The sequence below is a fragment of the Trematomus bernacchii genome, unplaced genomic scaffold (assembly GCF_902827165.1).
Source record: "Trematomus bernacchii unplaced genomic scaffold, fTreBer1.1, whole genome shotgun sequence".
NCBI lineage: Eukaryota > Metazoa > Chordata > Actinopteri > Perciformes > Nototheniidae > Trematomus > Trematomus bernacchii.
The window spans coordinates 403,000-430,452 of NW_022987698.1; the positions used below are offsets into that span (position 1 = coordinate 403,000).

Consider the following 27,453-nt stretch of genomic DNA (forward strand, 5'->3'; position numbering starts at 1 on the left):
AGATACCACAGTAAAAAACTGTACTACAACATACACTCTCTTATTAACATTTGCATATTTGTTTTGAATAACAAGTCAAACAGGTTAATTCCCCCTGTAATACATATTTAATTTTAATGTGAAAACATCTCATTGAACCAACTGTATTTATACATATATTAGCCACAAATACATTTAATAAGATTACACATCATGATAATATTGAAAATGTGTCTTTGCCCTGTAGTATTTTTTACTGAATAGAGCGGGTAAGCATCATTATGTTACTTAATCGAACCTAGCTTGCTTAGCTAACATTAGCTTTGTTATTTAGCCAAGCAGGACAAGGCAGCTCACCTTATATTACATGTATTAAACAGCTAAGATGAAAAGCTCTGACACCTCCTTTAGGCAATCATGCATTTCTTTCTATTCTATCAGTGTCACACACCTCCCACAATAAATGCGATTGTGCCAGAACTTGGCAACTAATGAGTGTTGGTAGGTATATAACTTCACAGAGCTCTATACAAATGTCAATCCAGGACTGAAAAGGTAGAGGACAAGGCACTAAAAGTTCATCCATTATTCAGCTTCTTTGAGGGGGGGGACACAGGAGAGTGGGCATGGCAAGGCTGCCCGCATTAATCTTTCATCTTCTTACCTTACAGTTTCAATTTGCAAAACACAGCCTCCCAATATGTGCAAGGAAGTGGATGGTATGAGATTAGGGAGGCTGGTTGGAACGGAAATGAAAAAAATACTCAATATGAGTGTGTCTCATACCTCCATCCTTTCTTTTTTATGATGTTTCCGAGCACCACCTCTGCCCTGTGAAGCAGACAGAGAGAAGATTGAATAAAGATAGTTTTCAAATGATAAGAGCGTTTAATCCTGACTGCATGAGGGATGATTTTAAATCAAAGACAGCAGTCCAACTTTGCAAACATACTGTATAATGCATAAAGGGTGTGTGTGTGTGTGTGTATGTGCGTGCGTACAAGTGTGTGTTTGACTAGCTGTGCTGTGGGGCCACCAGTATGTCACTCAATAGCAGCCACAGGGTGCTAATGAGTGACATTAATATCAACATGTGGCCTATCAGAGCTGGGCTGAAACCTGTCAGTCCTTCCAGTCCTCTAACTACGACCAATAACAAGACACCCCCTTAAGCACAGTCTCATAAAATGTATTTAGGTTCTCCTTAGGAGGGTTCAATTTGGATGCACTGATTATTAAAGCCAGCTGCAGTTTTCAAATAAATGTTTTTGTTGTTAGAAGTGTGGAAAGACTACAATGTATTTCACCTATGATCTGTTAGTGCTCCTGCCAGTGGGAGTGTGTCTGTGCAGAGACAGTATAGGTGGTGGTTCTAGTAATCAGATCCTCATTTATAGGATCAGTTAAATACAAAATACAAAGTATTTGTGAGATACGATCACGTGTACAAATGGTACTTGGACTGGACTGCTAGATTAACACAATTTTAAAGGAAAATCCTGCCACCTATTTTAATAAATAGGTAATATTTTCATTTTTTTTAAGCAGATCTTCCAAATATTCTCTAGTGTCAGCCATCCCAAACCCCTCTGCCTTGCCCAGAAACAGTGATGAGCATTTCACAATAGTTTACTAAACAATACATTAATTAATTGTAAGTTGCAACCCTGGTCTGGTTAGCGGGCAAGTTGCCCTGGAGTTAGATCCAAAGACAATTAGCTCTAATAGTTCATTTGAAGTTGACGTTTATTTAGAAAGCTTTCACATTTTCTGAAATGTTATGAGGGCAAAAAAAGTTTGAAGGGAAAATTATAAAATTGTTAATATATGTGCTATAGTAGTAAAATGTTGCATGTGTGTTTTTTATTTATTTAATCAAATAGGAGTACTTGAAAGGTAGCAGCACGAGAACAGTAGGTGCTGAACAATTACCAGCTGTTTCAGACCCTGCCAGCTGGGCCCAAAACATTTTTTTAACCAACAAGCACTCAAGCGTTCACCTGAGAGCAATATTGTGTGTGTGAGTGTGCACGTGTGTGTGTGTTTCGCTGGCAAACACCCACACAGTGCACAGTGTGTTGGCCTCCTGAAATGTGAGTAATTTGAGCCGAAACATAAGGTACAGTGCGCCTTAAGCAGGCTGACTTTCTGTACCCATCTATTAATTAGCTATTTATTCCAGCGCAGAGTTGATGTTATGACTGAAGGCAGAAGCCAATGACACAATGCTGCATTATTCATGCGTTTACAATATACTTTATTACTTTCAGATTTCTATGGAATTATGCATCCAATTTGTCAGTGGTTTCACACAATATCATGCAATTAATGTGCATCTAGTGGAAATGTCTAAGCCTTAAAAGAAATGAAGAAGGAAATTCTGTTCTGCCAATTAGTCGCATACTTTAATTGCTTTCACGCCATATGTCTTTGCTGATAACAGCAGCTCAGCGGGACACGCAAAACATGTTTGTTTATGCAATTACATGTTTTATTTATATTTCCGAGAAACACAACATACTGCATATTTGGACTGATACGCTGGTTTAGAATCCCAATCAATATATAAACATGTGTATGTGCTGAATGTTTATCTTGTGGCAGTTTCTCTGTTTTGTTGGGCAAAGCCAGAACAAACATGGCATCAGCCAAACGAGAAGTGTGAGCACAGCTTACAGACCTTGTTTATCGGTCCATGCTCGCGACACATAACCAACATTACAGCTGCTGACTGCACAGCCACCAGCACCACTTCACGTTCTCTAAGTCTTACTGATAAAGGAATCACAGTAGCACCAAGGACTTCACATGAAAGCTATTTTTTTCATTCTGAAGTGTAAATTGTGTGATTTGTTTTATTCCTGGGTTTGTGTGTAATATAAGCTCCTCAGCGCAGTGGAAGCTGTCAGGATTAACACCTGTGCAACATATATGGAGCTGTGTGACATGGTATCACAAACATTTGCACGTGTCTAACGGATTTGTCCTTTCTGTCAAACTGTGGTTTGTGTTATTGACGCGCGATGATCAAAGTCACAGGCGGTAAAACTTCTGTGTCAAAGTTTTTCTGACCCACCTCCTAAAACACCAAGGCAAACATGTTGTTGAAAGCCCCCCCCCCCCCCCCGAACAATAAAGCATGTACTGGTGACATTTAGCAGACAGCAGCTGCTGGAGCATTTGATGAGAACATCGCTAAGACTTACTGCATGATTGTCTTTTTGTTTTCTTTTAATTTACTTTTGTGAGACACTCTGATGCGTCTACCCAAACATAACAGCAAAACTAGGATATTCTTGGAAGGATTACAATATGACTTGCTGCTGTTAATCAGAGATACTGTTTGCAAAGGATAATCCCTTAAGATTATTTCAAAGCATCCAAGTTACTACAAAGCCAGATTAATCCATGTTGGAATATGAACCATCACTACATATAGCAATAAGGCAGTGCAAGGCGGCTTTCCGAGGTTAAAAATATCAACAGTGGCTGTCCTGTAAATATAGACAGAGACTATGAATGTCTGAACCGTCATGAAGGCAACAACGACATACTGTAGTGTTGATGATATATAATAATAAACCTTAATACTAGGTCGAAAATCAATTATTCATTTTCTGATCTTGCTTTTTTCTCTCTCTGCACAACCTACAGTAGTACCAGGTCATCAACAACGATTTTCGGTCTTCTGCCTTCAGCTCATGCTAATGTCTACAGAGAGTAATTTGTATGGATGCTCACATCAGTATATTTGTAGTTCTCATTAGCATGTTTGGTGTGGGCAGTCCAGTACATGTTGTTGCTATGTGAACTGTGGGACAGGATATACTTACTTCCCAGCAGCGTATACCTCCGCTGTGTCAAACAGATTGATGCCATTTTCATAGGCCAGAGTCAGTAGCTGCTCTGCCATCTGTTGAGAGATCAGGGGAGAAGGAAAGGATGGGGTGAGATACCACCAATATGAGGTGTAAGAAGATTTGAATTATTACATTTCCTTTAAAGACTAAAAGAAGGCTGAAAAGCTTTGCCTTCCTATAACATGTGTTTATCCTCTGGCTATTGACTCGCTATGGCAGTATGTTTCAACTATAAGTAAAAATAGGCTTCTCGAGCAACGAAGGATATGCCAGATCATGTGGAGGGTTTCCAAAATCCATCTGCTCTCACCTCATCTGTTATCTGTCCGCCGAATGTCACCCATGTTCCTACAGAGGTCGACAGGGAGGTGGGGTCAGAGTGTAAGTACATAATCACATGTACACACAGAAGAGCAAGTGAACAGTAATACTATATTCTCTGCAAATAGTGTAGAAGAAACAAGCCATTTCTGCAAAGACACTAGAACTTTCCACTGAATGTACTGATTTTTCTCTCCCCATTTAAAGATAAGAAACGTTCATGAATGAATGCCCCTCACAAATCTGTTGAAGTATTTGGTTATGCAGCAAGCTTCTCAGTGTGTGTCAACATCCGAAAAGACTCTTACCTAATCCAAGGCAGGACACACGCAGGCCCGACTTCCCAAGGTTTCTGTCAAAACAGAGAGAATTCAATTCACATTATGCAGCAAGGAGGTGGTAGTCATTTGTGATATTTTGCACTCCAGCAGTGGCTATGACCATGAGAGTAGGATTTTAGGCCTCATTTTAAAACTGAGATATTGATAGATACATATATGAATACAAATAAATATCACTCTTCTGTTATGTGAGGAACACTTTTGACTGCAAGCTTGTAAAGAAAAACAGGGAGTGGTATGGATTTGAAGGCAGCCTGCATCTTCTGCAGTACTGCCACATGTATGTTGGATGTGTAAGGTGGGCAAGTCTTCTGACAATGACAATATGCGTGTATGTGTGCAGTGAAATGTCAGAGGAAAGCGGGAGAGGAAGTGAGTATTAAACGGGACCACCATGACATTCAGTGAAATTTCTCACAGCACACCAGGATCCCTCAGCCGCCATCTGACTAAAATCCCCCGCAGCAAAGAGGAAGCTTGACTACTCACAACAACTTGCTCCTTAAGCTGGCGTCTCTGAGCCTATCACCGTGCAGACAGACCCCTCTGCTGACAATCACAGCTTTGGTTTGGGCTTTGATTCTTTTGTGCGAGCTTTGAAACTTTCCTAAGTTGTATCTGGATCCTAGTCGAACGGCAACTCTAAAAAAACTGATCTGTTTGAATTAGTTGTTTTATTTTTTGTTTAACTCTTGGATTGATATTCAGACCTTAAATGTTCCGTTTCATCAGATATCACAGATCTAAGAAATGATTAAACGTATAAAGGAAGTGAACTACTTCTGGTCACCCTTCTTTAACAGATTAGCTGGAAGCGTAAAGAGATAAAAGAAATGCGGCATAAGAGATGATGTAACATGTGAAGGAGTTAAAGTGAGCGTGTGGGAGGATATCTAATACTTTTTTATAAGACCGCCTGTATAGAAGTAAAGTTGAAATAAAAAATGGGTGGTGAAGTGTGTGTGTGAACATGTGTGTGTTATATGACTGTGCTTGTGAGTGTGTAAGTGTGTGTGTGTCTGTTTGTGTGGGTGTTTTGTGAAGGAATGGTAAGATTGCTGAATTGCTGCTGTGATTTACAAAACATTTCATTCAACGTGGTCTGAACACAGAGTCCAAAAAATCTGACTAAACCTTTTTAAAATAGATATGCAAATCTCCATCTGTTAGTAGGCTAAGTGGACTACATTCTTGTTGTAGTGTAACCACAAAGGGATCTCGCAATGCTTTAAGATTCTTTTTTATGTATTTCTGTATACCTTTTTTTTTATTTTGAGCTAATCCAGTTAAATGTTCACCTCATCATCCAGCATCATCAGTTCCACTCTTACTTCACTGAACCACAATGGATGCTAGTAGAGTCTGTTTTTTTCCTGACTCAATTTTCAAATCACAGCAAAAATCAACCCTAAGAGATAGCGTGATACTGAAAAAAATACTGAAATCCTATCAGGTTTGTTTATTTTGAAAGTAACGCATTTGGGTCAAACCTACTCCCAACAAAGCATCACATTAAAAGGATGCGATCTGGTCAGTGAGGTCTGTAATCGTGTTACAGTTTGAATCCGAGGGCACGATGACGTCTTGTATAGGACCCTGCTCACTTATAAGCAAACAAAGTCATGAGGGAGATGAGAGGAGGATAAGAAAATCCAGTGGGAGCACGTGCACTTACTGCGGTGACAAGGTTAACACAAGTCCCCTCTGGCTAACAACTGGAGCAGATCTACAATCAACTGCCTCTTAATTGCATGAGTGAAATAACCCCTGGGGGGGGGGCAGTGTCGCTTAATGTCACAAACAGTTCAGTCAGACAACTCACATTTGAAATGTTTATTAACAGCAGCATATAGAGTAATATAGTTAGAGTTTGGCGTATGGGCTTTAGCCCCCTCACAGATATATTTACAGAGAATATTAAGGAGTGATGATTTAATAACGTCCACCCCCGAGCATACAGGTGGATGCTGGGGTGGAGGCCCAACATTCAGCTTCAGTGCAGTCTTTAGTGTAGAGTGTAGAGTGAGTCTGAGTCTCTTTCAAGCCTTACACTGCTTCAGATTTACACATCTGATGTGATTGAGTGTTTCTTAATGTTAAGAGGTGCACTAGCATGTTCACAAAAAGAGATGCATATTAAACCTGTCTAATTAGATAAACTAATCCCAACTATACACACATGCTTCTAGTGTTGCAGCATTTTCAGCTGTGTGAATGTGTAAGGGTTGCATAAGCATTCTTTATGAACACTGCACACACAGTACCATTGCATTAAAGCACTACGCCTAAATATAGGTAAGCAGGATATCAGAATACAGAGCTCTGCCCTTGCCATTGTTCTCATTGTAGAATGTCCCTTTTGTCAGCACATTGTTGCGATCAATATTTTTACTAGACTGGCCTTGAATAGTGCATTGTGCATTGCTGCAATGACCCTCTGCCAGGCAGAAGCAGGCGGGGGTCAGGTTCCCGCTTAGCCTCAGCAGACATGGACCACAACAGTGAAGTCATCCCTCTCACACCCCCAATGATAATGAAGGAGACAGGCACAACGCAGGACAGCAACACCAATGCAGCCGCAGGGACAAAGCCTGATGAGACATGAAATGACCATAGCACATGTCCAGTTGTTTACTTTGGAATACTAGATAACCTCATGTTAGTGTATTGATTAGTGGTGGCTTTGTCTTGATCTACTGTATTTAGGGCTTGTTTGCACACAGGCCACATTTCACTTCAGCTTGACACAATGAATCCTGCTGGTCTAAGTTAATCATTCCACTCTGCTCTGACTTTGGCCGCCATTGATGGCACCTGACCTGTGGAAATAGTAGAGTGGTTTTTTTCATTAGGGTCAACATGAGGCAGGACATATCAGAGGTCAGGTCCTTCCAGTCATAGATAATTGATTACTGGATAGTAGATTATTGGGTTATTGTCTTTGAAGTAAAAAATAAAAAAATATGTATTGTCTATAGTCTTGCCAAGAATTACTAAATAAATGTACCATGTCCATTTAGCACCCAAACTTCCCTAACCTTGGGATGAAAGGAATATCCATTCAAGGACATTGAATTAGCAAGAACTATTTGATGCCAATGTTTGACAAATACTACTGACAAACAGTGTATTGAATTGTGTTAATGTAAACACTCTGACATATAAACAGAGATGAAGGTCAGAGCAGCTTCAAACTATTGTGACACAACATCGAACTCTAACTTTACAAAAAGATATGGCCACCTGGAAGGCCACACCAAATACATTTTATACCCGTCATCACGCCTATAATGTTTTAAAACGATGGTTGATTAAGGTATATATATTCACATAGGAGCAGATATACACCATTTCTTTCCAATTTAAAAGAAGTGTGAGACAAGTTTTAGGCAGGACTGCAGGTATGGAGTCGGAAGAGTGGGTGGGAGAGAGGGTTTGAATTCAATGTGAAGTCAGTGGACAGGAGAGACGGGACAGGACAGGGTGATAAATGAGGAAACAAGGTCACAGTGCTGTAAAGAGGAACGTGTTGAGAGATATGTTTACTGGGCAACTATTAATACTACCTAACACGCGGCTTCAAATTCAGAAAAACGCTCAGACAGAATGTCACAAGCTCCTGTTGGCTGCAGGTTTCCTCCATTCAGGTTTATGTAACAAAAGCTGCTCGTGCACATGGACTGTAAAGGAAGAGTTTGTCTAAATCAAAAATAATTCATGCCAACTACCTTCATTATACCCAATTGTTATGAAACAGGATTAAATATTTCTAAATCTAAAATAACCTTCCACCATGAGGCTCTGTACACTTGTTGGCAGCTAGATGACCTTTTCTTTTCAACATTCAAAGGTTTTATTGTCATATGCACAAAGCTACAGTGTAGAAATGGCAATGGAAATCTTATGACCTGAGCACATATATAATAAAACACAAAAATACAAAATAAAAAGTAGTGCAAAAAGTCTATATACCTGTAAATAGAATATATGTTTTTTTTGTAACACAAGATTTTACTTGTTTTAGATTAAGCCCAAGATGAGTTTTGAATGGAGGTTAATGGATAAAGACTGTTTTTAAGTTAGCCAGTTGTCTTGAATTGTCGGACCTGTGCTAATCACTTTTCTTGCAAAGACTTAACATTGATGGAGAAAGAGACATTTAGTTTAGCTCAGTATAAAGACTGAAAACAGGAGGAAACAGTTTCAAATAGATTCAGAAAATCGGTCCTCAAGCGCCTCTAAAGAGAACTAATAAATATGTTATACCCTGATGTCTATGCTGGTTGCATGGAAGCCCTACAGTAAGTGACAACTTAACAGTTGGATTTTTTACAGTCAAATGTCAAGGCACCAAAAAAGTCCAAACCAGCCTCTGACCCTGAATTATCACTCAAACATATATTAACTAGATTTCTGATCCAAGTTCCACCTCTATACTAGTTTAAGTGTTTATTTCCTGTTTTAAAGATGATAACTTCTTAGTCTGAGGAACCCTGCGCCCATTTTTTTCTCACATGAAGTGACTCAATAGAGTCCCGCCCTTCTACTTCCGACCCATGGGACCTTATTTCGGAAAAATAATGTATTGAAGTCAAAGATTATCTTTCGATCCGGTTTGAATTGTGCCACGAATTACACATATGATGTTTGTCAATCTTAAATAATAATTTCCATGTCAAAAAAGTCACAGTTTGTCGTAAAACTGTTGAAATATAAGACTATGAAAAATACGCAACTAGAAAGACTACACATCCCAGAATCCCGGTCCCGCATGCTGGCTCTTACGGAACCGACTAACTCCCCTTGTGTGTATGTACAGCTCTCAACATGCCCAGACTTGTAGTGATTTTCACCTCTTTTAATACTTTTCGCCTCATTCTGAAAGAAAGAAGTGAAATGTGCCAACGTGACGGCCGTCTTGGTGTGTGGTGCGAGACGGGAGATGTAGTTCATTAAGCGGTTCACACCGCTACTGTGTGTTACTTCACAGTTTTACGACACATTTTTATTTTTTTAACTTGTAAAATTATCTTTTAAATTGACAAACATCATATGTGTAATTCGTGGCACAATTCAAACGGGATCGAAAGATAATCTTTCTCTCTCCATTGACTTCAATGCATAACTTTTCCGAAATAAGGTCCCATGGAGGTCCACCGGAAAGGGAGGGACTTCGCCTCTCTATTGCCTGTTTTGTCCCATTGAAGCCTTTATGTGAACCCACGCTCAGTGATAGCGTGTATAATGGTATTTGCTTGCATCACTATATATGACAGCAGGCAAAGGTTATTTCATTTGTAAGTATTGAAGCACTTCAAGACAGTTGTCAATGGCTGTTTATTTGTTTAACTGAATGAACAGATTGTCGTCTCAGAGGGTTTTCCTGAGGCTCAGTTTGTTTTTCTTCTAACTCAGATGTTTTCAGGGGCTGTTGCTGTGGATAAATCTGACCGTGCCCACAGGGATGGAAACATCTTCTGCTCTTTGCTAGAGAGGATTCAGGGAGAAACTAACTATAACCTGGGGGATTTGGAGTCTCAGCAATGGTTCTTATAACGTTTCTTTAATGTCACACTGAGCTGTGCTCTAACACCCTGACATGATTTCAAATGGACTATTGTAGCCAAAGCATAGTGATAGAGTACATTCACCGAAAATATGTACAGATAAAATGCATTATAAAATCTAAAATTGGTGGCTTTTTTTTTATTAAACAAATAAACTTCAAAAGAAGGCAGAACAAAGGAGCGGCAACAATGAGTTGATTTATTGTTTGGCGAATGAATCAGCACATATTTGATAATCCATTCATTGTTTTTTTGGCAGTTTTTGATTTTAAAATGGAAAAATACTCTTGTTCCAGCGTGTTACACATGAATTATTTTGTCTTCTATAATTGTACACCGAATACCTTAGGTTTTTGGACTGCTGGGTGAATAAATCAAGACTCTTGAAGATACTGTTTGTTACAGCCCTAATCACAAATAAGCTAATTAGATGTAATCATCATACAAATCTCAACTGTACTAATTAGCTCTAACTGGCATGTAAGAGACTGTGTTGGCCACTGTATTGATTTAGAGCAAACTGCCTAATTAAACACATTTTGAGGTTAAATATTCATAATACACATGACTAAGCATGAAGCTGCAGGGTGAATGGGATTTTCTCCTGCTGCCCAGCACTCTATTATTTTCTGAAGTAAGCTACAGCTCTGGCGTCCTGCTGCAGTACAGCCTCACTGTGTGCTTTTCCTTAATCCAACATTACATAACATGCAGTTCAAATGCTTCTCATGCAGAAAGAAAAGCTAAATACAAATGTCATTGTGCAAACAAGTCTGTTGATGTCCTTAGTGTTGGCAGAATCACAGTCTACTATGTCAGCTTTATAAATATAATACCTTCACACACTGCTTTTAAACACATTATTTGGGAAATATGTTCTAAGTGGGACTAAGTTAAGTAAAATTCTTACATACAAATTCTAAAACAGTATAAACTGACATTAGTGAGAAAAGACTTGCCTCTTGGCAGTGCACAGCGAAATTAATAAATCTAGGCTATTCCTAAAGCTTTGGAGAAAATAACAAGCAGAGAGAAATGAGTGGTAAGACAGACACACACACTGGCTCCAATTAAACTACATCAGTGAGGTAAAGAAACAACAGCTGTCTTAATGTTCTCCTTCAACCATAACACAAGTGTGTCTCTCACATACAGACACGCTTATAAGCACCAAAATATCCCACGACACCCCCCTACCACACTCACTTTCTTATACACCAACACAGACAAAACCTCAGCACATACTGTACAGTGAAACACAAGCCTGCATCAGTAAATCAACCATCCCACCGTTTGGCAATTTCTCTCCAAACGCCCAGAGCAAACAGATGGTCATTTTTTTTTTGTATGTATGCCCATTTAAGATACTAAGTGGCTACTGTAGGCCTGAAATCTGTGCAGTGGATGAGTCTTGGTATTTACATCAGAGTGGCCAAAGTGTACTCCTGCATGCGTGTTCTGTTCAACTATCACGGCCTATTTATGATTCATATTTCAAGGGGGAGTGCAGGCTGTGGAAATCTGGCTCCCTGATGAAGAGCCCTCAGAATGCAGGAAAACGTCCCAGCATGCACCCACACTTATGACGCCCTAAATCTCACACCCACAGCTTTTGTCACCAAAATACTGAGCCGTGCATGCTTTTGCATTCTTGTTATAAAATATTGGGGGGAAAAAGGATGCTCCGCTTAATCTTCCTTAAAAATGCCTGTGCAAGGACAACGATAAGCCCATAGTTAACTACGAACAGTTACATTTCCCTTCTGCAATTATAATACAATAATACTGCTAATAACACAATAAGGGCACATTGTAAATAATGTGTAAAAGCTAAAGATTTCACATTAACGTGTAAAATCGCTCCACCTATTTCAGTCTTAATAAATTCTGCCATCTGTTACATCAAGTCACTTTAAGGTGCGTGTGTTAAGACAGTCTTATAAGTAACGTCATATCTCTGTGATTTATATTGATACATTGCAGCTTCACACAAAACAGTGGAGGGATTTAAATGCCATCCGCTTACACAACACTGCCAGTAGCTATTTACTGTGGCTGTGATTCACTGTCAACTTTACACTAAAAGTGGACCTCCAGAGATGTTAGGAATCCTCCTGACAGTCTGGGCTAAGGCGAGTTACTTGTGGATTTACACCAGGAGAGGAGGTGAGTCAGCTCTGATTTACATGACCACTGCAGTAAACGATACTGAGTGCAACACAGCAGAAGTGTTGAAGGGTTGAAAGTGAGAAAGAGAACAATACGTTGACAAAAAAACGAAATCAAAGTGTTTTCCACAGCAGTTTATTATAAGCTCATAGGTTTAGTCTGCACATTGCATAAAAATGGCAGTGCAACCAAAAAGTGATACGTATCAAAACGTATTCACCTCAGCATTACTTTGCAGGATTTTGTTTGCGACGCCTGGGCAATAAAAGTGGCTCTAAAAGTAAAGGTGACTCATTTAGTCGAGACCCTGCCTGGGTTTGGCTGCTTGAGAGAAGAGCTGATAACCGGACTTTGAAAAGCAAAGGCTTTACGGGATTGACGCCCTACCTGAACAGCCTTCCCAATCCCACAGATATTTTTCCATTCCCTGAGCAAGACTGCTTTACATAATCATAAGCCATTTGGTGTGCATCATTAATTCAGTCCTGAATGAAGCCATTTAATCACTCCTTGGAGGAGGTGCAGGCTCTTACAGTCAAGCTTGATGATTTTAACCAGTCATGTCATGCAGGCCCGGTGTCACATTGCAGAACGGCTCAGTCTGTGGTGAAGCAGCCCTGTCGTTTACCTTGAAAATATGTTTACTTTGATGGTGTCATCGTCCTTGACAGCAAGGTCACTTCCAAGCTAACCTGCACCCTTGTTTAGAGATGTTGACTGAAAAACTTGATTTAAGCTCAAGGATGCCATTCAAGGAAACTGAGAGAAATGTATGCAAATGAAGCTGATCTGAATTTCCCACCGCCATTCTGGAGAGTGGATAATTGTGGAAAGTTGCTGGGTGGATAAGCTTTAACTATATTCTTATGGGGAACAGTTATAAAACCGCTAACCTCTTCAGCTGTCAAAATGGAAAATGAAGAACTGAAATCTGAATTTGATGGAGAAAAAGAATCCTTGTGCTCAAGGATGAAAAGATAAATGCATGGCCATGGTAAAGGGTTTGCAAGCTTAACTCCGAGATGTAGTTTGAAAGATACGCAGTGACATGAGCACAGATCACTCCAGCCTACTGCACTTCCTCGTGGGCTGAGTGCCTACCACAGCATTAACTTTAGCACTCTCCATTCCTTTCTTTTTTTAAATCTCTCCTTCAGTCCCTTTCATCCACTTCTCTTTAAAAACAACAAAACATAATGTTGTAGCCTCGGTGCATGCATCTCTGAGCCTTACGCTGCATTTAGACATGCATTACTTTCAGTTTACATCAGATGCAAGCTGGGTTCACAAACACAGAGCCTGTTATGAACTTCGGACTACACTGCGGAAGCGAAGAACACAAACAGCCGCTGGCCCCCCCGAGCTGAAGATGATTTTACTCATTCAATATCATTAGCCTCAATAATGACAGTGCGCCAGCATGGCAAGCTGCCTCTAGCAAATCAGATGCAAAGGATTTTGCTGTTTCCTTAGACAACAGTACTGAGGATGGGTAATGGCTTCGCTCAAATCAACGCCTCTTCCTAATTTCTCAGTCAGCGTCCGTCTATTTATTCACCCCGCCAAAAACAATTGGACTTTTATTGGCACAACATCCGCTTGCATTTTTACTTATTTTGGTGCTTGAAAACTATTATTCAAAAGTATAAAAGGTGTATTTCAATATCAACAGGCAATACTGTAAACATATTTTTTTGAAATGGCAAAATGTTAAAATAAGGGCAGCCTGCCACTGTAACACTCTACTACTCAGAATCAAGCCACTATTTTAAAAATAGACTGAAAAGAGTATAAATAAAACATACTACAAATGTGTGTGCGACAATGGTTGCAATGGTGCTACAGTATAGCATACGTAGATCAGTATTTAAGTTAGAGTTTGTAATATTTATTTCCAAACTATTGTCTTAGCAGTTAAGTGACAGGTGGGACAATATAGAGACACATCATTCCTGACAGAAACATTGCACAATTGAACAGCTCTCTGGAGATCATAAAGTACTGTAGCACACCAGGGTGAGAAATAATGTCAAATCATATTCTCACCAATGCTGCCTACAGACTGTGTCCCCTGCTACTGTGCCATTCACTCCTCTATCCTCAGAGCCTCACTATGCATTTAAAGATATTTCACTTAATAATATGCTCCTTATTCGTCTGTGTAAAAGCTAATATAATCAGAGTAAAGCAACACAGAAATAGAAGAGATTGTGTTATAAAAGCTATCATGCAAAAACCTTACCCTAAATGTTAAATATGGTATGCTATAGTAGATAAAACAAAGACATTAGTCTTCCTATCCCTTGGGGTTCCTACACATAAAAAGTCCACCATAACTAAAATATCAACCCTTTTATGCACCATGTAATGAAAGCAAAATAAGTGTAAATACTACAATAGAACAGTAATCTGCAATCAACTGATTGAATGGGTGTGATAAATATTCAATGGAGCTTCATGTTACTATACTAACAAGATTTGTTTTTGCAAAGTGTTTTGGTTCACAGCATGTCAGGGACAAATCGTGTATATGACAAGGATTATTATAATAGTTATAACTAAGCTTTTGAGTCACTGCTTGAAAATATATCTGATTTTAATATTTCAGCAGGAGTTGCAGTGATTAAATCACTATAACCCCAATTATAAAAGATTACAAATGAAGGGGTTATCAGCATAAGGTAAACAAACACAATAGGCGTGCTATGATGATGACAGTATTCTTGCACCTAAGAGACTTACCTAGTAAAATACTAATTAGTTTCCCCTTTAAAGCTGACCACATTCAGCTTATTGTACTTTGTTTACAGTGCGTGTTTGCTACACCTGCATTGAACAGATAAGATATGAATGGCTACTAACATAATTTTAATCACATACACATAAAAGTCTCAACACTTAAGTGCAAATCAGACAAAACTACAAATCTCTCCTCTTGAGATGTTGTTTTTGAGGGGATTTTGGGGAGGGTAATTAATGACTTAGTGTCATCTAACATAAATTGGTACGGTTTGGCAGTAAGAGAGAACAAACTGCTGTGCAACTGCAATTGGGATAGTCTTCTCTGTATTGTATCCTGAGCCAAGAATAATTGATTATTCTTACTTTACTTTATCAGTGGGGAGAAAAGTCCTGCAGTTTAAGATGAATTAAAATACTTTAAATAAGTTTTAAGGTCTCAGATCAGACATGCCCTACCTATACTTCATGCCAGTCTTGATGCTTTGCTCGCTGGAGGTAGGCACACTCTGAACAGAGAGTTGTCCCAGGCTGCGGGCCACCATGGCCACGGCTCGGAACTTGCTGCGGGTGCCTGTGTTGGGGCTGTTGGCATTCTGGCGGTTCAGCCGCTCCTCTGTGGTGCGGCTGACTCCCCCGCGGTGTTCCGTGCACACTAATGACACCTGCATCCTGGCTTTTGGCCGGCCGTCCCAATTGTGGAAACTCTAATGACACTCTCCTCTGGTTAAATCAGGTAAGACACACTCCCAGAGGCGCAAAGTCTGAGGATCCCCTAAGGATTCCGAGTCCAGCCTCACACACTGTGCCTCCGTTAGAAATGTCTGCCCAGTCGCTAATGTGACTAACCAGCGCACAATGTTCAGGAGAAAAAAAGAGCGGCAGAAAGGTGGGAGGTAAGATCAGAATGTATTCAAACAGTAAAGGAACGCTGATCAGGTGAAACCTAAATCCTCTCAAAGAAAGTCCAAATCAAGCACAACATTACAGCATCTCTCTCAGCTGGTGTGAGGAACATTTGTGCAATCACAGCAGATACATAAAATGCAGGTTCAGTACAAAGCTATAAACAAAATCAAAATCTTCAAAAAATAGAGTCCAGGAAAAGCAGTGTGTGTGTGAATATCCCTCTGCAAGTTTTTCCTTGATTCATCCGGGTGTCCTCCTCTCGCGTTATCTTTAATCAGAGGCTCATCAGAAGCTGACAGGCAGAATTAGAGTCTTGCAATTTCCTTTTAAAGCTGAGCTCAGTGCTGGAGATAACACCTCTTGCTGCCAAGCTTTAAGAGTGGAAACGATTGGATCCACACAAAGAGATTGAGAAAATAAAACACAAACACACAGTTCCAGGAGGTTTTCATCTCCCCTTCTGAGTCCGCCTTGACAGTTGCGTGGCTGCTGAATATGTAACCTCTACTACTGCCTGTTAGCAAAAGGGCAACCTCATATTCACTTGCCAGCTCTGACTGGAGACTGGGTAAAACTTACATCTGTATGCCTTGTGCTCAGCGTAAAGCCGCACAGTGCACAGAGGCAAGAGACGGGAGGAGAGAGAGAGAGGGAGAGAGAGAGAGAGAGAGAGAGAAAGAGGGAGGGAATGTGGTGGGAGGGATATGAAGAGAGCTACAGCAGCGTGAGAGAGCAAGGCATTGAAATCTGTTGTGTTTACAGCAGCACTCATTTTGGTGCTCTTCTTTGTCTGTCTGTTGCCCTGCAGTGTGCTTTCTAGTTTATTCTGTCAAAGGAAAAAGGAGGAAGCTAAATGCTCACTGGTCAGGACTTTGCAATAGCCTATGGCCCAGGACAGTGGGCTCTCACGTGGGTATGTTCAACTGCCCATAAAATATTCATTATGTAACTTTATCTGTGACAATAAATGTCCAAGGCAGGGCTGTCTGAGACGCTGGGTTTGTCTACACTGCTTCATTACTTGGAAGTGATTCAAAGAAATGACTCATTCTTGCATATTCTTCAAACTGACCAAAGACATCAATAAAAGGTTGTAGGATACATGATTGTGTTGGTCATCAGCAGCATTATTACGAGAGCTGTGTAGTACAAATATAATGGTTGAAGGGTTGAAAGTAAACACCACAGTACAGTCATTGGACTTAATGCAACAGTGGCTGCAGATTGAAGAGACAGTAGATTAGACACACGCTCCCAGTAATATCATACTGACGCTTATCTGTGTGGACCAGAGTGTGTGCCAAGGAGGTAATTAAAGGAGATGCCATCAGAAGCAGACATGTATAAAGAAGAAAAGAAAAAGACACCTCCATCATAGGAATCAAGTGAGAAAGCTGTTGCTAACAGACAGCTCTATTCTTGGAGCTATGACCTTTGGTCTCCTGGACTTCAATACAACCCTGAGAGGAAAGGTGTTTTCATCCAACGGAAATCTGATTTAAATTCCTTATTGTGTGCAGGGAGCAGAGAAGCCAAGCTCCAGACTTCATTTTGAATGCTCTGAACCAGCGCTGGAGGGAATGCGGCTGCGTATCAGTCTCAACAGCAGCAGCCAAAGCAACATATGGGCGAGATGGATGGGGTCTCCTCACCTTTTCAGGGTTATGTCCTGCACTTTGGGTCAGGGTGATAAGGAACACATTTTGGGGCTGATGCCATTTGCTCTCTGCTAATTCCAACAAAGCAGTTGAGCATGAGAGCAGTCTGACCTGGCAGACTTTTACCCTACAGGGTCCATGCACTTAGTGCCAGCGCAGTGGAAACGTGATGCAGCGATCCACTGAGCTCTGTCCCAGGGCCCCCAGGAGTCGTGACATAGGGAAGTTACTGAGAAGTGGGAGGGGCCAGGGACAGCAGCTCAGGAGGCAGACACACAGTATCAGTCTTATGATCCAAGCTAAGTCCAGATAATAACCCTGAGAAACAGCCCAAGCTAGCTGAACAAATCTCCAGCCTTGGCACGCCTTAAAATATTCAAGCAATGGGATTTCATAAATTATATTTATTTACATACAACCTTCGTCTTAAAGTTTATTGTTAAGGCTTCAACTACAACGCCACAGCTCTCCACCGCTACTCAACTAGACGACTGATTTCTTGTCATTACTAAACCATATGAATCCTTTGTTGACCCTTGATTTATCTGCACCTGAAAATCTACACATCTTATCGATTGTTGTGCAACGCAAGGTACAGTAATCAATACAAGCACGCATCATCCGACAGACTAGTGATCCATCACCTAAATGAATCAACAGAACAACCATTTTTCACATATTGCTCTTTCTGACATGTTCCTCAGCTGACTGACTCTCATCACTAGATGCAAACCACATTGCAACAGACTGTATTCATAATCTTCACTTCAACAATCCTCTAAAATATATCAAATTAACAATGGTATAACACCACATGCACCATTGCCTTGTAATTAATAAATAAATCAGGAGCTATGAACTGCCTAAAAAATACGCCAACAGAGTGAGCAAATAAAAAACCTGCTAAATCCAATAAACCATGTCCGTCACACATACTACGATTTATTCATAGCAGGCACATCTGCCAACTTTCGTTAGATTGACAGCATGCATTTCATTTTCACTTGACTATAGCTCGGGGGGAAAAAGACTAGATGAACAGAAGAGGTGATAATTAAAGATGACAGAGTTTACCACTGAATTATGCTTTAAACTTGCATTCTTTCCAACTGCCAGCAGGGGGGGGGGGGGGGGGGGGGCGGACTCAACTGGTTGCAAAAAAAGTCTGTTAGAATAGAAGTCTATGAAAAAATGACAACTTCTAGATTTACCTAATGAGTTTATTGTCTGAATTGCACATTTCAAGTGTTCTTCGATACAGCACAATGTTTTTTTAATACAGCGTATTATTTGGGGCATGGCTACCCTATGATTGACAGGTCACTACCACAGTGATGCCCCTTTTTGGTGCGTTTAGCACTTTCGTCCCAGAACGTTAACGTTTTCACAATTTGCTTACAGTTATTCAAAATTAACTGTAACATTTTGGTGGCCAAAAAAAGGTCTTGTTCTTGTTGTTGTACTAGACCCTCTAGTCACTAGAGGGTCTAGTCCAGGGGTCGGCAACCCCTGGCACGCGTGGCAGCATTGGCACGCGGCACCGTAACCAGTGGCACACTAGGAATAAGTCGAATAAGTGTGCAAAATATTTAAATTGTATTTTCGGATCCTGAACGAGACCGCCGCCAGAGCGCGTCTCCCCGTTACCTGCAGAAGGAAGCCATGCACGCAACGCAGCCCCGCTCTGTTTAACTCCAGGTGCCGCTTTCCTCCGTGGTGCAGGGCTGATCGTTTCACCACAGAGGAAAGCACTTCACAAATTGCAGTAGCCATAAGGAGCTTTACAAATGCCGCAGTTTTTGCGTGGCTGTGTCTTTAGTTGAAAGCCCAGTGGCGATCTGCTCATCTCTCATTGAAATAATATGCTACAAAGGGGCGGACTGGCCATCTGTGTGTTGAACTTTCCTGTCGGCTCCCAGACCGTAGTCGAGGAGGGCAGAAGCAACAAGCTTCAGGTTCAATAACCCACTTTAGCTTAAATGACTGGAGAGAGGCGAGCTCTTCTTGGGAGGCCGTTGCATTTATTTAGCTGTTCTTCTGTTTCACAAAATACATCACAGACCTCTGTTTTTCTGCTGCCTCATTTCACTTCCAGAAACATACACACGCTCCCTCACTGTCGCTCTACCATCCACACACACACATGCACACGCCACACCCCTCTCTCTCTCTCTTAAAGGGACAGCGATCTCATCTCACTCTGCATGACCCTTATATCATAACATGTGTGTTCTGGAGAATCACAGAACGGACGATCGTCCTTATTATTATGCCGTTTAAACCAATTTAATTAAATGTGTTTGTTAAATTCGGCATCATGTAAGTTGTTCTGACAGGTACACACACACACTGCTTCCCCGCAGCGAGGCTCCCCCCGCCCTCCTGTTGATAGTTCACCAGCGTCAAGCTCCTCAAACCCCACCCCCCCCCACCCCCGTTGATAATTCTCGATCGTTGGCACGCTGATAACAATTTTTTTTTTTAATGGCACTTCATATCAAAAAGGTTGCCGACCCCTGGAGGGTCTAGTACAACAACAAGAACAAGACCTTTTTTTAGAGTCTAGTGTGACTTTTGGTTTAAAAGAAAACATGATGGTGATGACCCAAAATGCCAAACCTGAGGCTTTCAGGGTTCATACACTTTTTCCCCAATGATTTTCAATGACTTTTCCATGACCTTTACCTAATTTTCCATGACCAAAAAAATTACTCTTTCTCAGCGGTACCACTGAAAATTGTTTATTTTAACATGGAACAGGAAAATAAGGTCTGCATATGAAACATGTTGTGCCTATCTAAAACAAATCAAATAGTAGGCTTATACTGTAGCTTCTACACGCTAAAGCAACTCAAATCTCTCACCAGCAAAACACCTCGTCAGTTAAATGTCATTTTACGTTTCATTACTATACGATACAGTATTTATTATCATTATAGTATTACTATTTCGGCGATTAGCTAAAATATAAATTATATCATACATTTCCATGACTTTTCCAAAACTTTGGGAAAAATATTGTTTTCCAAACTTTTCCAGGGCCTGGAATTTGCATTTTGAATTTCCATGACTTTTCCAGGTTTTTAATGACAGTAAGAACCCTGGGCTTTAAAGCAGTTGTCCACAGTTGGTGACACTATGTCCACTCATAATCAGTCTATGTTAGAAACCTGCGACCTTGTTTCACATTTGCCCTCTTAACAACACTCATGCGGTGCAGTCTTGACATTCCTGAAGGGGAGGTCTTTTATCTGTATGACAAGCATATTTCATAAATCACCTCCGTGTTTAATTCATCACAGAAGTTTTCACTTGCGTGACACATCAAATTGCACTGCAGACAACACATGGCTTTCTAGCCTGCGGGTGATCGCAGAGTCAAAGTCAATCTGAACAAATGCTTACACATGTATAATTTCATTCAGTATTTCATGCAAACTCTCAATGGCTATTATTGAGGGAATACTGGCCTGAACTATGAGGTGCTTTGTGTTCATTCATCAGAGTCTACTAGAGCAAATTAGAAATGAATTGTTAGTCACAAGATAAATCAGTCATAAAGGATGCTGAACTAAAAATAGGAAACTCTGGTCTTTACATAATGCCTCAGAGGTCTGCTGTTAAATTGCTAATTAGCGACATTGTGTTTGGGGTGCGCACATGGGTGACTCAACCCAATGCACGAGTGTTCTTTTAGGATAAAAAGTAGTTTATATATCAATGCAAAGGAAACAGTTTAACAGCAGAAAACCAAATAATCCTATAGGAACCCATTGTTAGTGCTGGACCCAGCAGCTGGTTGTTAGATAGCACTGCTGAACAAATCTCAGTGTAAAGAAAAGAAATCCATCTCCTCCCACTCCACATACTATCACAATGTCCTCCATTGAGTCACGGCCTTCGTCTGCTTGCTTTGGTTAAGTGCCTGATTTGCGGTTATCTGAAAATCTACTGAGCTGCTAAAACCCATCTCAGACACTCAATCAGTGTGAGCGAATGCAGAGCACTGATAGGACCCTGCATTTAATTTAGCGTGCGGAGGAGGAGGAGGAGAGAAGAGCTGGAGACCTACAGCAGAACATGCATGTTTCAGTGATCACGACTACAGCGGAGTAAAATTCACGGACAGTACTATTTGTCAGGAGTGTGCGTGTGTGAAAAACAGGAGACCGATATTCAGGTAAAAAGTCACCATTCAGCAAAGCATACAGCTGAAATGAGAAGAGCAAATGTATCGTATTTTTTGACAATACTCAATTCCTTACTGCCAATGCTAGAGAAAAAGCTGCAAAAACACACACTTAAAATCATTGGCGTTTTTTCCCCTGTTATGCTTGCAGCGGGAGGGAGTGTTGGCGATCAATGATGTATCATAATGAATCCCCAGTATGAGAGATTCTGCTTGGACAGCTGACCTCTTCCAGCTTACAGCCCACATACTGCAGCTAGCAGCTCAGTGGCGAGAGGGAAAAGACAACTACTGAACTTTCATCGACAAAAGTGTCAGGACAACTGTGACCACAGAGGTACTGTGGGGCACTGTCATGAACGATGATCCTACACCACAGCATTGGCTCTAAAAATAGTCACTGGCTCTTTGAATCAATCCTACAGTGAGCATAGACTAAATACAAAGACGCCCTTAGGTACTGAAAAGAGGAAGGGGCTTCCAAATTTGAATATTTTGTTCACAATTTTAAGGGCTGTCTGGGCACCACCATCGAGCAGGGATTGGCCCATAAACTGACATGCAGAGTTGCTGCGGGGTACTAGGCCCCATCTGTCCAAGCAAATAGAACAAGTTCTGGCTTACTGCCCTCTATAGAGAGTACTGCAGGGACCCTCTGATATGGAATCCTTGAAATCTGCAAGTAAACAGGGATAATATCGTAAAGGAAAGAGTCCTTTAAGCCCGGTAAATAGAATAACATATACTCAACGGCTTCATCTGACTTTAGCTCAGCCTTCTTAAGTGGACATCTCTTACCATTTACATAAGAAAGTGAGTTCAAAGGCAATAGGCCAAGGTTGACTGTTACAGGCAGTCATTGTGTTAGTGCAGCTTTAGAGGATGACCACAGTTGTATCATGTGTAACTGTTGGCCAGCTGTCCAATGGAGGTTTAACTTCCACTTACTGAGGGTTTAATTGAACTGCATTAGTGAGGATTTGAGTAACCGAGTGAAAAGGATAGCAACCCTGAGATGGGAGTGGCTAGGCAGAGTGTGTGTGTGTGTGTGTGTGTGTGTGTGTGTGTGTGTGTGTGTGTGTGTGTGTGTGTGTGTGTGTGTGTGTGTGTGTGTGTGTGTGTGTGTGTGTGTGTGTGTGTGTGTGCGCGCAAGTGAGGGGGTGAAAAGGCTTAGGAGAGTTAATGGAAAGTGATGCGAGGTCAGACAGATTGACAGTGTTGATCGACAGATGTGGTAATGCTTTTCAAGGAGCTTAATGCATCCTGAGGCCTGGTCTAAGCATTTCTAACCGCTGACTCTTTCATCACTGTATCGAGGATGTAACTACATGAAGCAGAAACAATTGTTGTAGGTTATCTTATAGGTTATACAAGTCAATTAAATACTCATCCTCTTGCTGATAGGAAGGAAATAAATTGTTTAAAAGAAGAAAAAAATCAGAGGAGATGTAATAATAATGTTGAAAATTAGGTTTATCTGTAGTAAATCCTGCCTCAGTTTTCTCGTCATTCTCGAGGAAACAGATGAAAAGAGATGCAGGTCACATCTGTGAACAGCGAGTGCGGTAATCATAATTCTCCAGTGAACATGACAGATTCCCCTCAGACAGCAGGGCTCAGGAGGAGTTTCAACTGTTCCCACTGACGCATCTAACGGAGCGGGAGAGCTGAGGTAATCAAAAATAGCACGGGGGAAACCCTGGTATTATGTAATATAGTTGTTACTTTGCCTTTGGCTATTTTCAGAAATGATATGTTATTTTATATATAGTTCAAATTGTCAATATAAACAACATATTTTTTATTTTATATTTCATGGTTCATTACACCCAGATGAAAACATGACTCTGAAACAGTATGCAATGAAATGAACACACAATGTGAGTTTAGGTCAAATATTAGACCATTACAAAACAGCAGTGATGTAACAACTCTGTAGACATCATGGGTTATGTAACGAGGCGTGCTCAAACCAAACAGGACTGAGATACACAGTCCAGAGGAGCCTCTGGAGCGCCTATTAATCTAAAGAAAGGGAGGAAGCAGAATAATATGTTCTGTGGAACTGAAGATCCTCCTGCCTGACAGTGTGCATTTATCATACCTAAGGTTCACACAGAGGAGCGTTGCTGGGCAGAAATGCTTTGTATTGCAGGTTATTTCAGTGAGAAGATGTGGTTGCTAGCTCTTGGAACTGCAATACAGATGTCATTTTTCCAACAGTAATTCAGGATAAAAATTGGGGTTTTCAATTTGTGATCTTCTGAAATCATGTGTGGTATAACAGGGATCAATCCGTTCTGCCCCGACTACCTTTAGGACATCTGTATCAGGTCTGATAATAAAACAAAGTGTAGCTCGAAGTTATTTTAATTTTAATCATAGGTTACAGGTTTATCCACCTTCCGACTTACAGTATAATGATACATGCCAATCAAATGCCATTTGATCATAGAATTGTGATGGTCCTACAACACAAGGTATGCTCATGAAACAGATGATTCCTATTTGTTTCTCAGCTATTGATAATGTCGGCCTGCATGGCCTGAAGCTGTACAAATATAAAAACAAATTATAATGAGGACTGCTGTTGGTAAATCGCTGACCAAAACATGCTAAGAGGTCAGATTACTTCAAACCTTCTGAATTCTCCAACAACACTACAAAGAAACGATCTGAAGTAAATATCAATACAGTAAGAAATTATATTGTAGTTTTTAAGAACTGGATTCAGTCAGAGTGATAAGGTTTACTATACAATAAATAAATAGCTGAAGGTACCATGAGCAAGAAGATAGTTTAGTATAAATGCAAAGCTGAGCAAGTAAATGTGAAAACAGCTAAAGATTAGGTACATTTACATATTTAAACATAATCTATGTTCACAGGAAAATAAACCTGAATCAAACAAACTCTGGATCTGATTTTTGCTGCATTTCTAAAAGTGTGGTCAAGCGTGAAATAGAAAACTTCCCCTCTGCATTAAATATGCAACAGTGACCATAAATCCACAGAAATGCACTAAAAGCTTTGGTGAACCTTTCTTCTTCATGGGAATAGCTTCAGACACTGGCCAAGTACACACTAACCGCATTTACCATGAAAGCTATTCCCCAAAAACTCAAAGCGGAGGCAGAACATTCTGACATAGAGAAGGAAAGAAAAGTTCTTGGCCCTAGCAGAACTTTTATGTGAACAAAATGTCACATTTTATTCAGAGAGGGTATTGGACAGTGTAGGAGATATGTGCCTTTTTTGATTGTTGTTAGGTAAAAACTATCATGGGATCCAAAGCGACAACAGCACAACTCTAAAGCCTGAGTGTGAGAAGAGCGGAGCGGGCCTCCTACCTCCTGTCACTACTGGGTATTCATAAAGTACAGAGCAATCCCCCTGCAGCCCAGTGACACACACTAACAAGCAGACACACACTCTTTCAGACAAAAAAAAGCAACATGGTTAATGCAGACAGGCATAGAAGTACATGTGAGGAAGAGCAATGCTAACATAAGTGTAAAGAATGATAAGTCAGAGAGACGAACAGTGCTTCCTGCTGAAGTTCAGCAGTGTAATAAAGGAGAGTACAGCTATACATATGCTCTTAATACTTAAAGGGGACCTATCATGCAAAATGCACTTTTGTACGTCTTTTATACATGAATATGTGTCCCCGGTGTTCCAGGGAACTCAACAAGTGTCAGAAAACACAACCCTCTCTATTTTCCTCTGCTGGAGACGCTGTAGTACATATGCCAGGCCTGTAGATGGTGCTGTTCTCACAGAATCTGCCCTTGCAAAAACAGAGCTAAAAAAATGTCAAATTGAGCGAAATGAGGCATGGCTAAAATGCATGATCTGTTTGGTATTTTTAACAAAAAAAAGTATAAATATGCCTTATATAGGTATGGTCCTACACTATATTATTCAAATATAGCATGATAGGTCCACTTTAAAGGAAGGAAAGGGCAAGAACAAGACACGTGTTGTCCAGTATAACTATAGAAATCACTGGAAGGAGCAGCACTACAAAGATAAACTATTTATCAAGAATTTACCTGCATCTTGTCAAATAAAATAAACTGTAACTACTTGTATGACAAGGCTACAATTTGTGTAACGTTTATTCCTGTGATTCTCGACATACATCTAGACATCAAAGTAAAGAAAGCTTACATATCAAAAAGTTGCAACATTGTGAATCAGTATAGTAACCAATGATGACCATAACACCAACTCAAGTGCAGTCCTCTGTGGCATCATTTCAGATAAAACTACACGCATGGTCAATTCAGGAATCAAAAAACGAAGTACTAAACATTCAACTGGCATCATGAGGACATCTTTCTGAGATGCCTTACATAATATTTAATTTCAAATACAACAAAAACCAAAACAAATCCTAGCGTTCCCCCTTCGTATGCCCACACACATTTCTGACCAGAAACATTTTGACAAGCTGTCAGACTTCACCAGCCAGACATTGCTCAAAAAGCAACCGGAGAGGTCACCACTAGAAACCTAATATCCAACATCACTTCAAATACCTAAACATCATCTCCCTCTCCTGCAAAGGTGAAGCACAGACACGTCTGCAGCTCACATACAGTAGATGCAGCATAACTGCGAGGCAGTGGGCTTTAGGTTTAAAATGGATGAGTAGGTTAGGCTGCAGCCCATTCAGCTGTATGCAACTCAGTCTACTGCTAAATTTAGCTCTGGAGTAGGGGATCGCCTGAAGAAAAATGTCACAGTTGCATGGGCTGACACATGCTGCAGAGGCTGCCGAGATTGAGAAAGATATATTTTACAGTGTCTCCGTGCCGATTTATGTCTCTTGTAGGATGTTAAGAAAGAAAGTCTGTGTGACGCCTTGAAGCAGAGGCAACTTAGATAAGAAGCGACAGACAATCCTCCATGCTGCCACCCAGTGACAGGGCTGCTATTTCACATGCTTTTAGTCATCTTTTGGACTAGTTATAATAGCAGGCTAAGCTCAATAGAAAATGATTCATATTAGTGATGCCAGCAGTGTAGGAGTGCAAAGAGTGATGCACTTGCTGTGCTCAGTGAAAACGTTATGGCACCGAGTGCAGTGGGAGGCATTTGGAAAGTGTACGAGTTGTTAAAGTGGAACATTGGCACCATCTAGTGGAGGTCAGCTGTTATTAAGGAATATGACATGGTAACGTGCATTCTGCTAGTGGAAAATATATCAGCTTCAGGTTGCTTAACAGAGATGTTCAAAGTTTAACTATGTGTTTGCTGCAATACTTTTGTTTTGTTTGGTTAAGGAAATCTGAAAGACAAAAGCAGATTTATTTTTTGTGATTGTGATTAAATCTTGAACGAAAAATTATTATTTTAGCAACAAATGAATAATATCCATCAATTTTGATAGACAATCCTTTCAGTCTCAAAGAAAAACTGTCTGTCATTCTTTAGTTGCGTTTTACCAAATGTGAGCATTGGCTGCTTCTCCTACTTCTAAGTCATTAAAACTGAATTTGATTGATTTTGATTTGATTTCGGACAGTTAGATGTCCAAAATCAAAGTTAAAAATAACTTTCTAAAGAGACATTCCCCTTTGCCACAAATTATTCTTAGGCTTAATGATCAGCAAGTTAAACCCTAATGAAAATGAAAGAAAGTTAGACAAAATTCTGAGCATATTGTAGCCTTAAATTAATTAAGCCACAATACACTTCCCCCCAAATAATGCT

At 40.4% G+C, this 27,453-nt stretch overlaps 1 protein-coding gene across 4 annotated transcripts in view; it reads right to left on the bottom strand.

Moving 5' to 3' along the window:
- The window catches only part of kcnab2a (potassium voltage-gated channel, shaker-related subfamily, beta member 2 a), a 79,698-nt gene that overhangs the window by 11,248 nt on the left and 40,997 nt on the right, over positions 1-27,453 (bottom strand). For 3 of the 4 annotated variants that reach the window (XM_034138883.1, XM_034138881.1, XM_034138882.1), the window contains 4 exons: positions 4,469-4,512; positions 4,150-4,187; positions 3,813-3,892; positions 766-810 (listed from right to left, as the gene is read on the bottom strand). In XM_034138883.1, the coding sequence (XP_033994774.1) occupies positions 766-810; positions 3,813-3,892; positions 4,150-4,187; positions 4,469-4,512 (207 nt within the window). Of the gene's footprint in view, positions 1-765; positions 811-3,812; positions 3,893-4,149; positions 4,188-4,468; positions 4,513-15,435; positions 15,749-27,453 lie in introns of those variants that run through there. The other variant, XM_034138880.1, reaches the window with a different exon arrangement.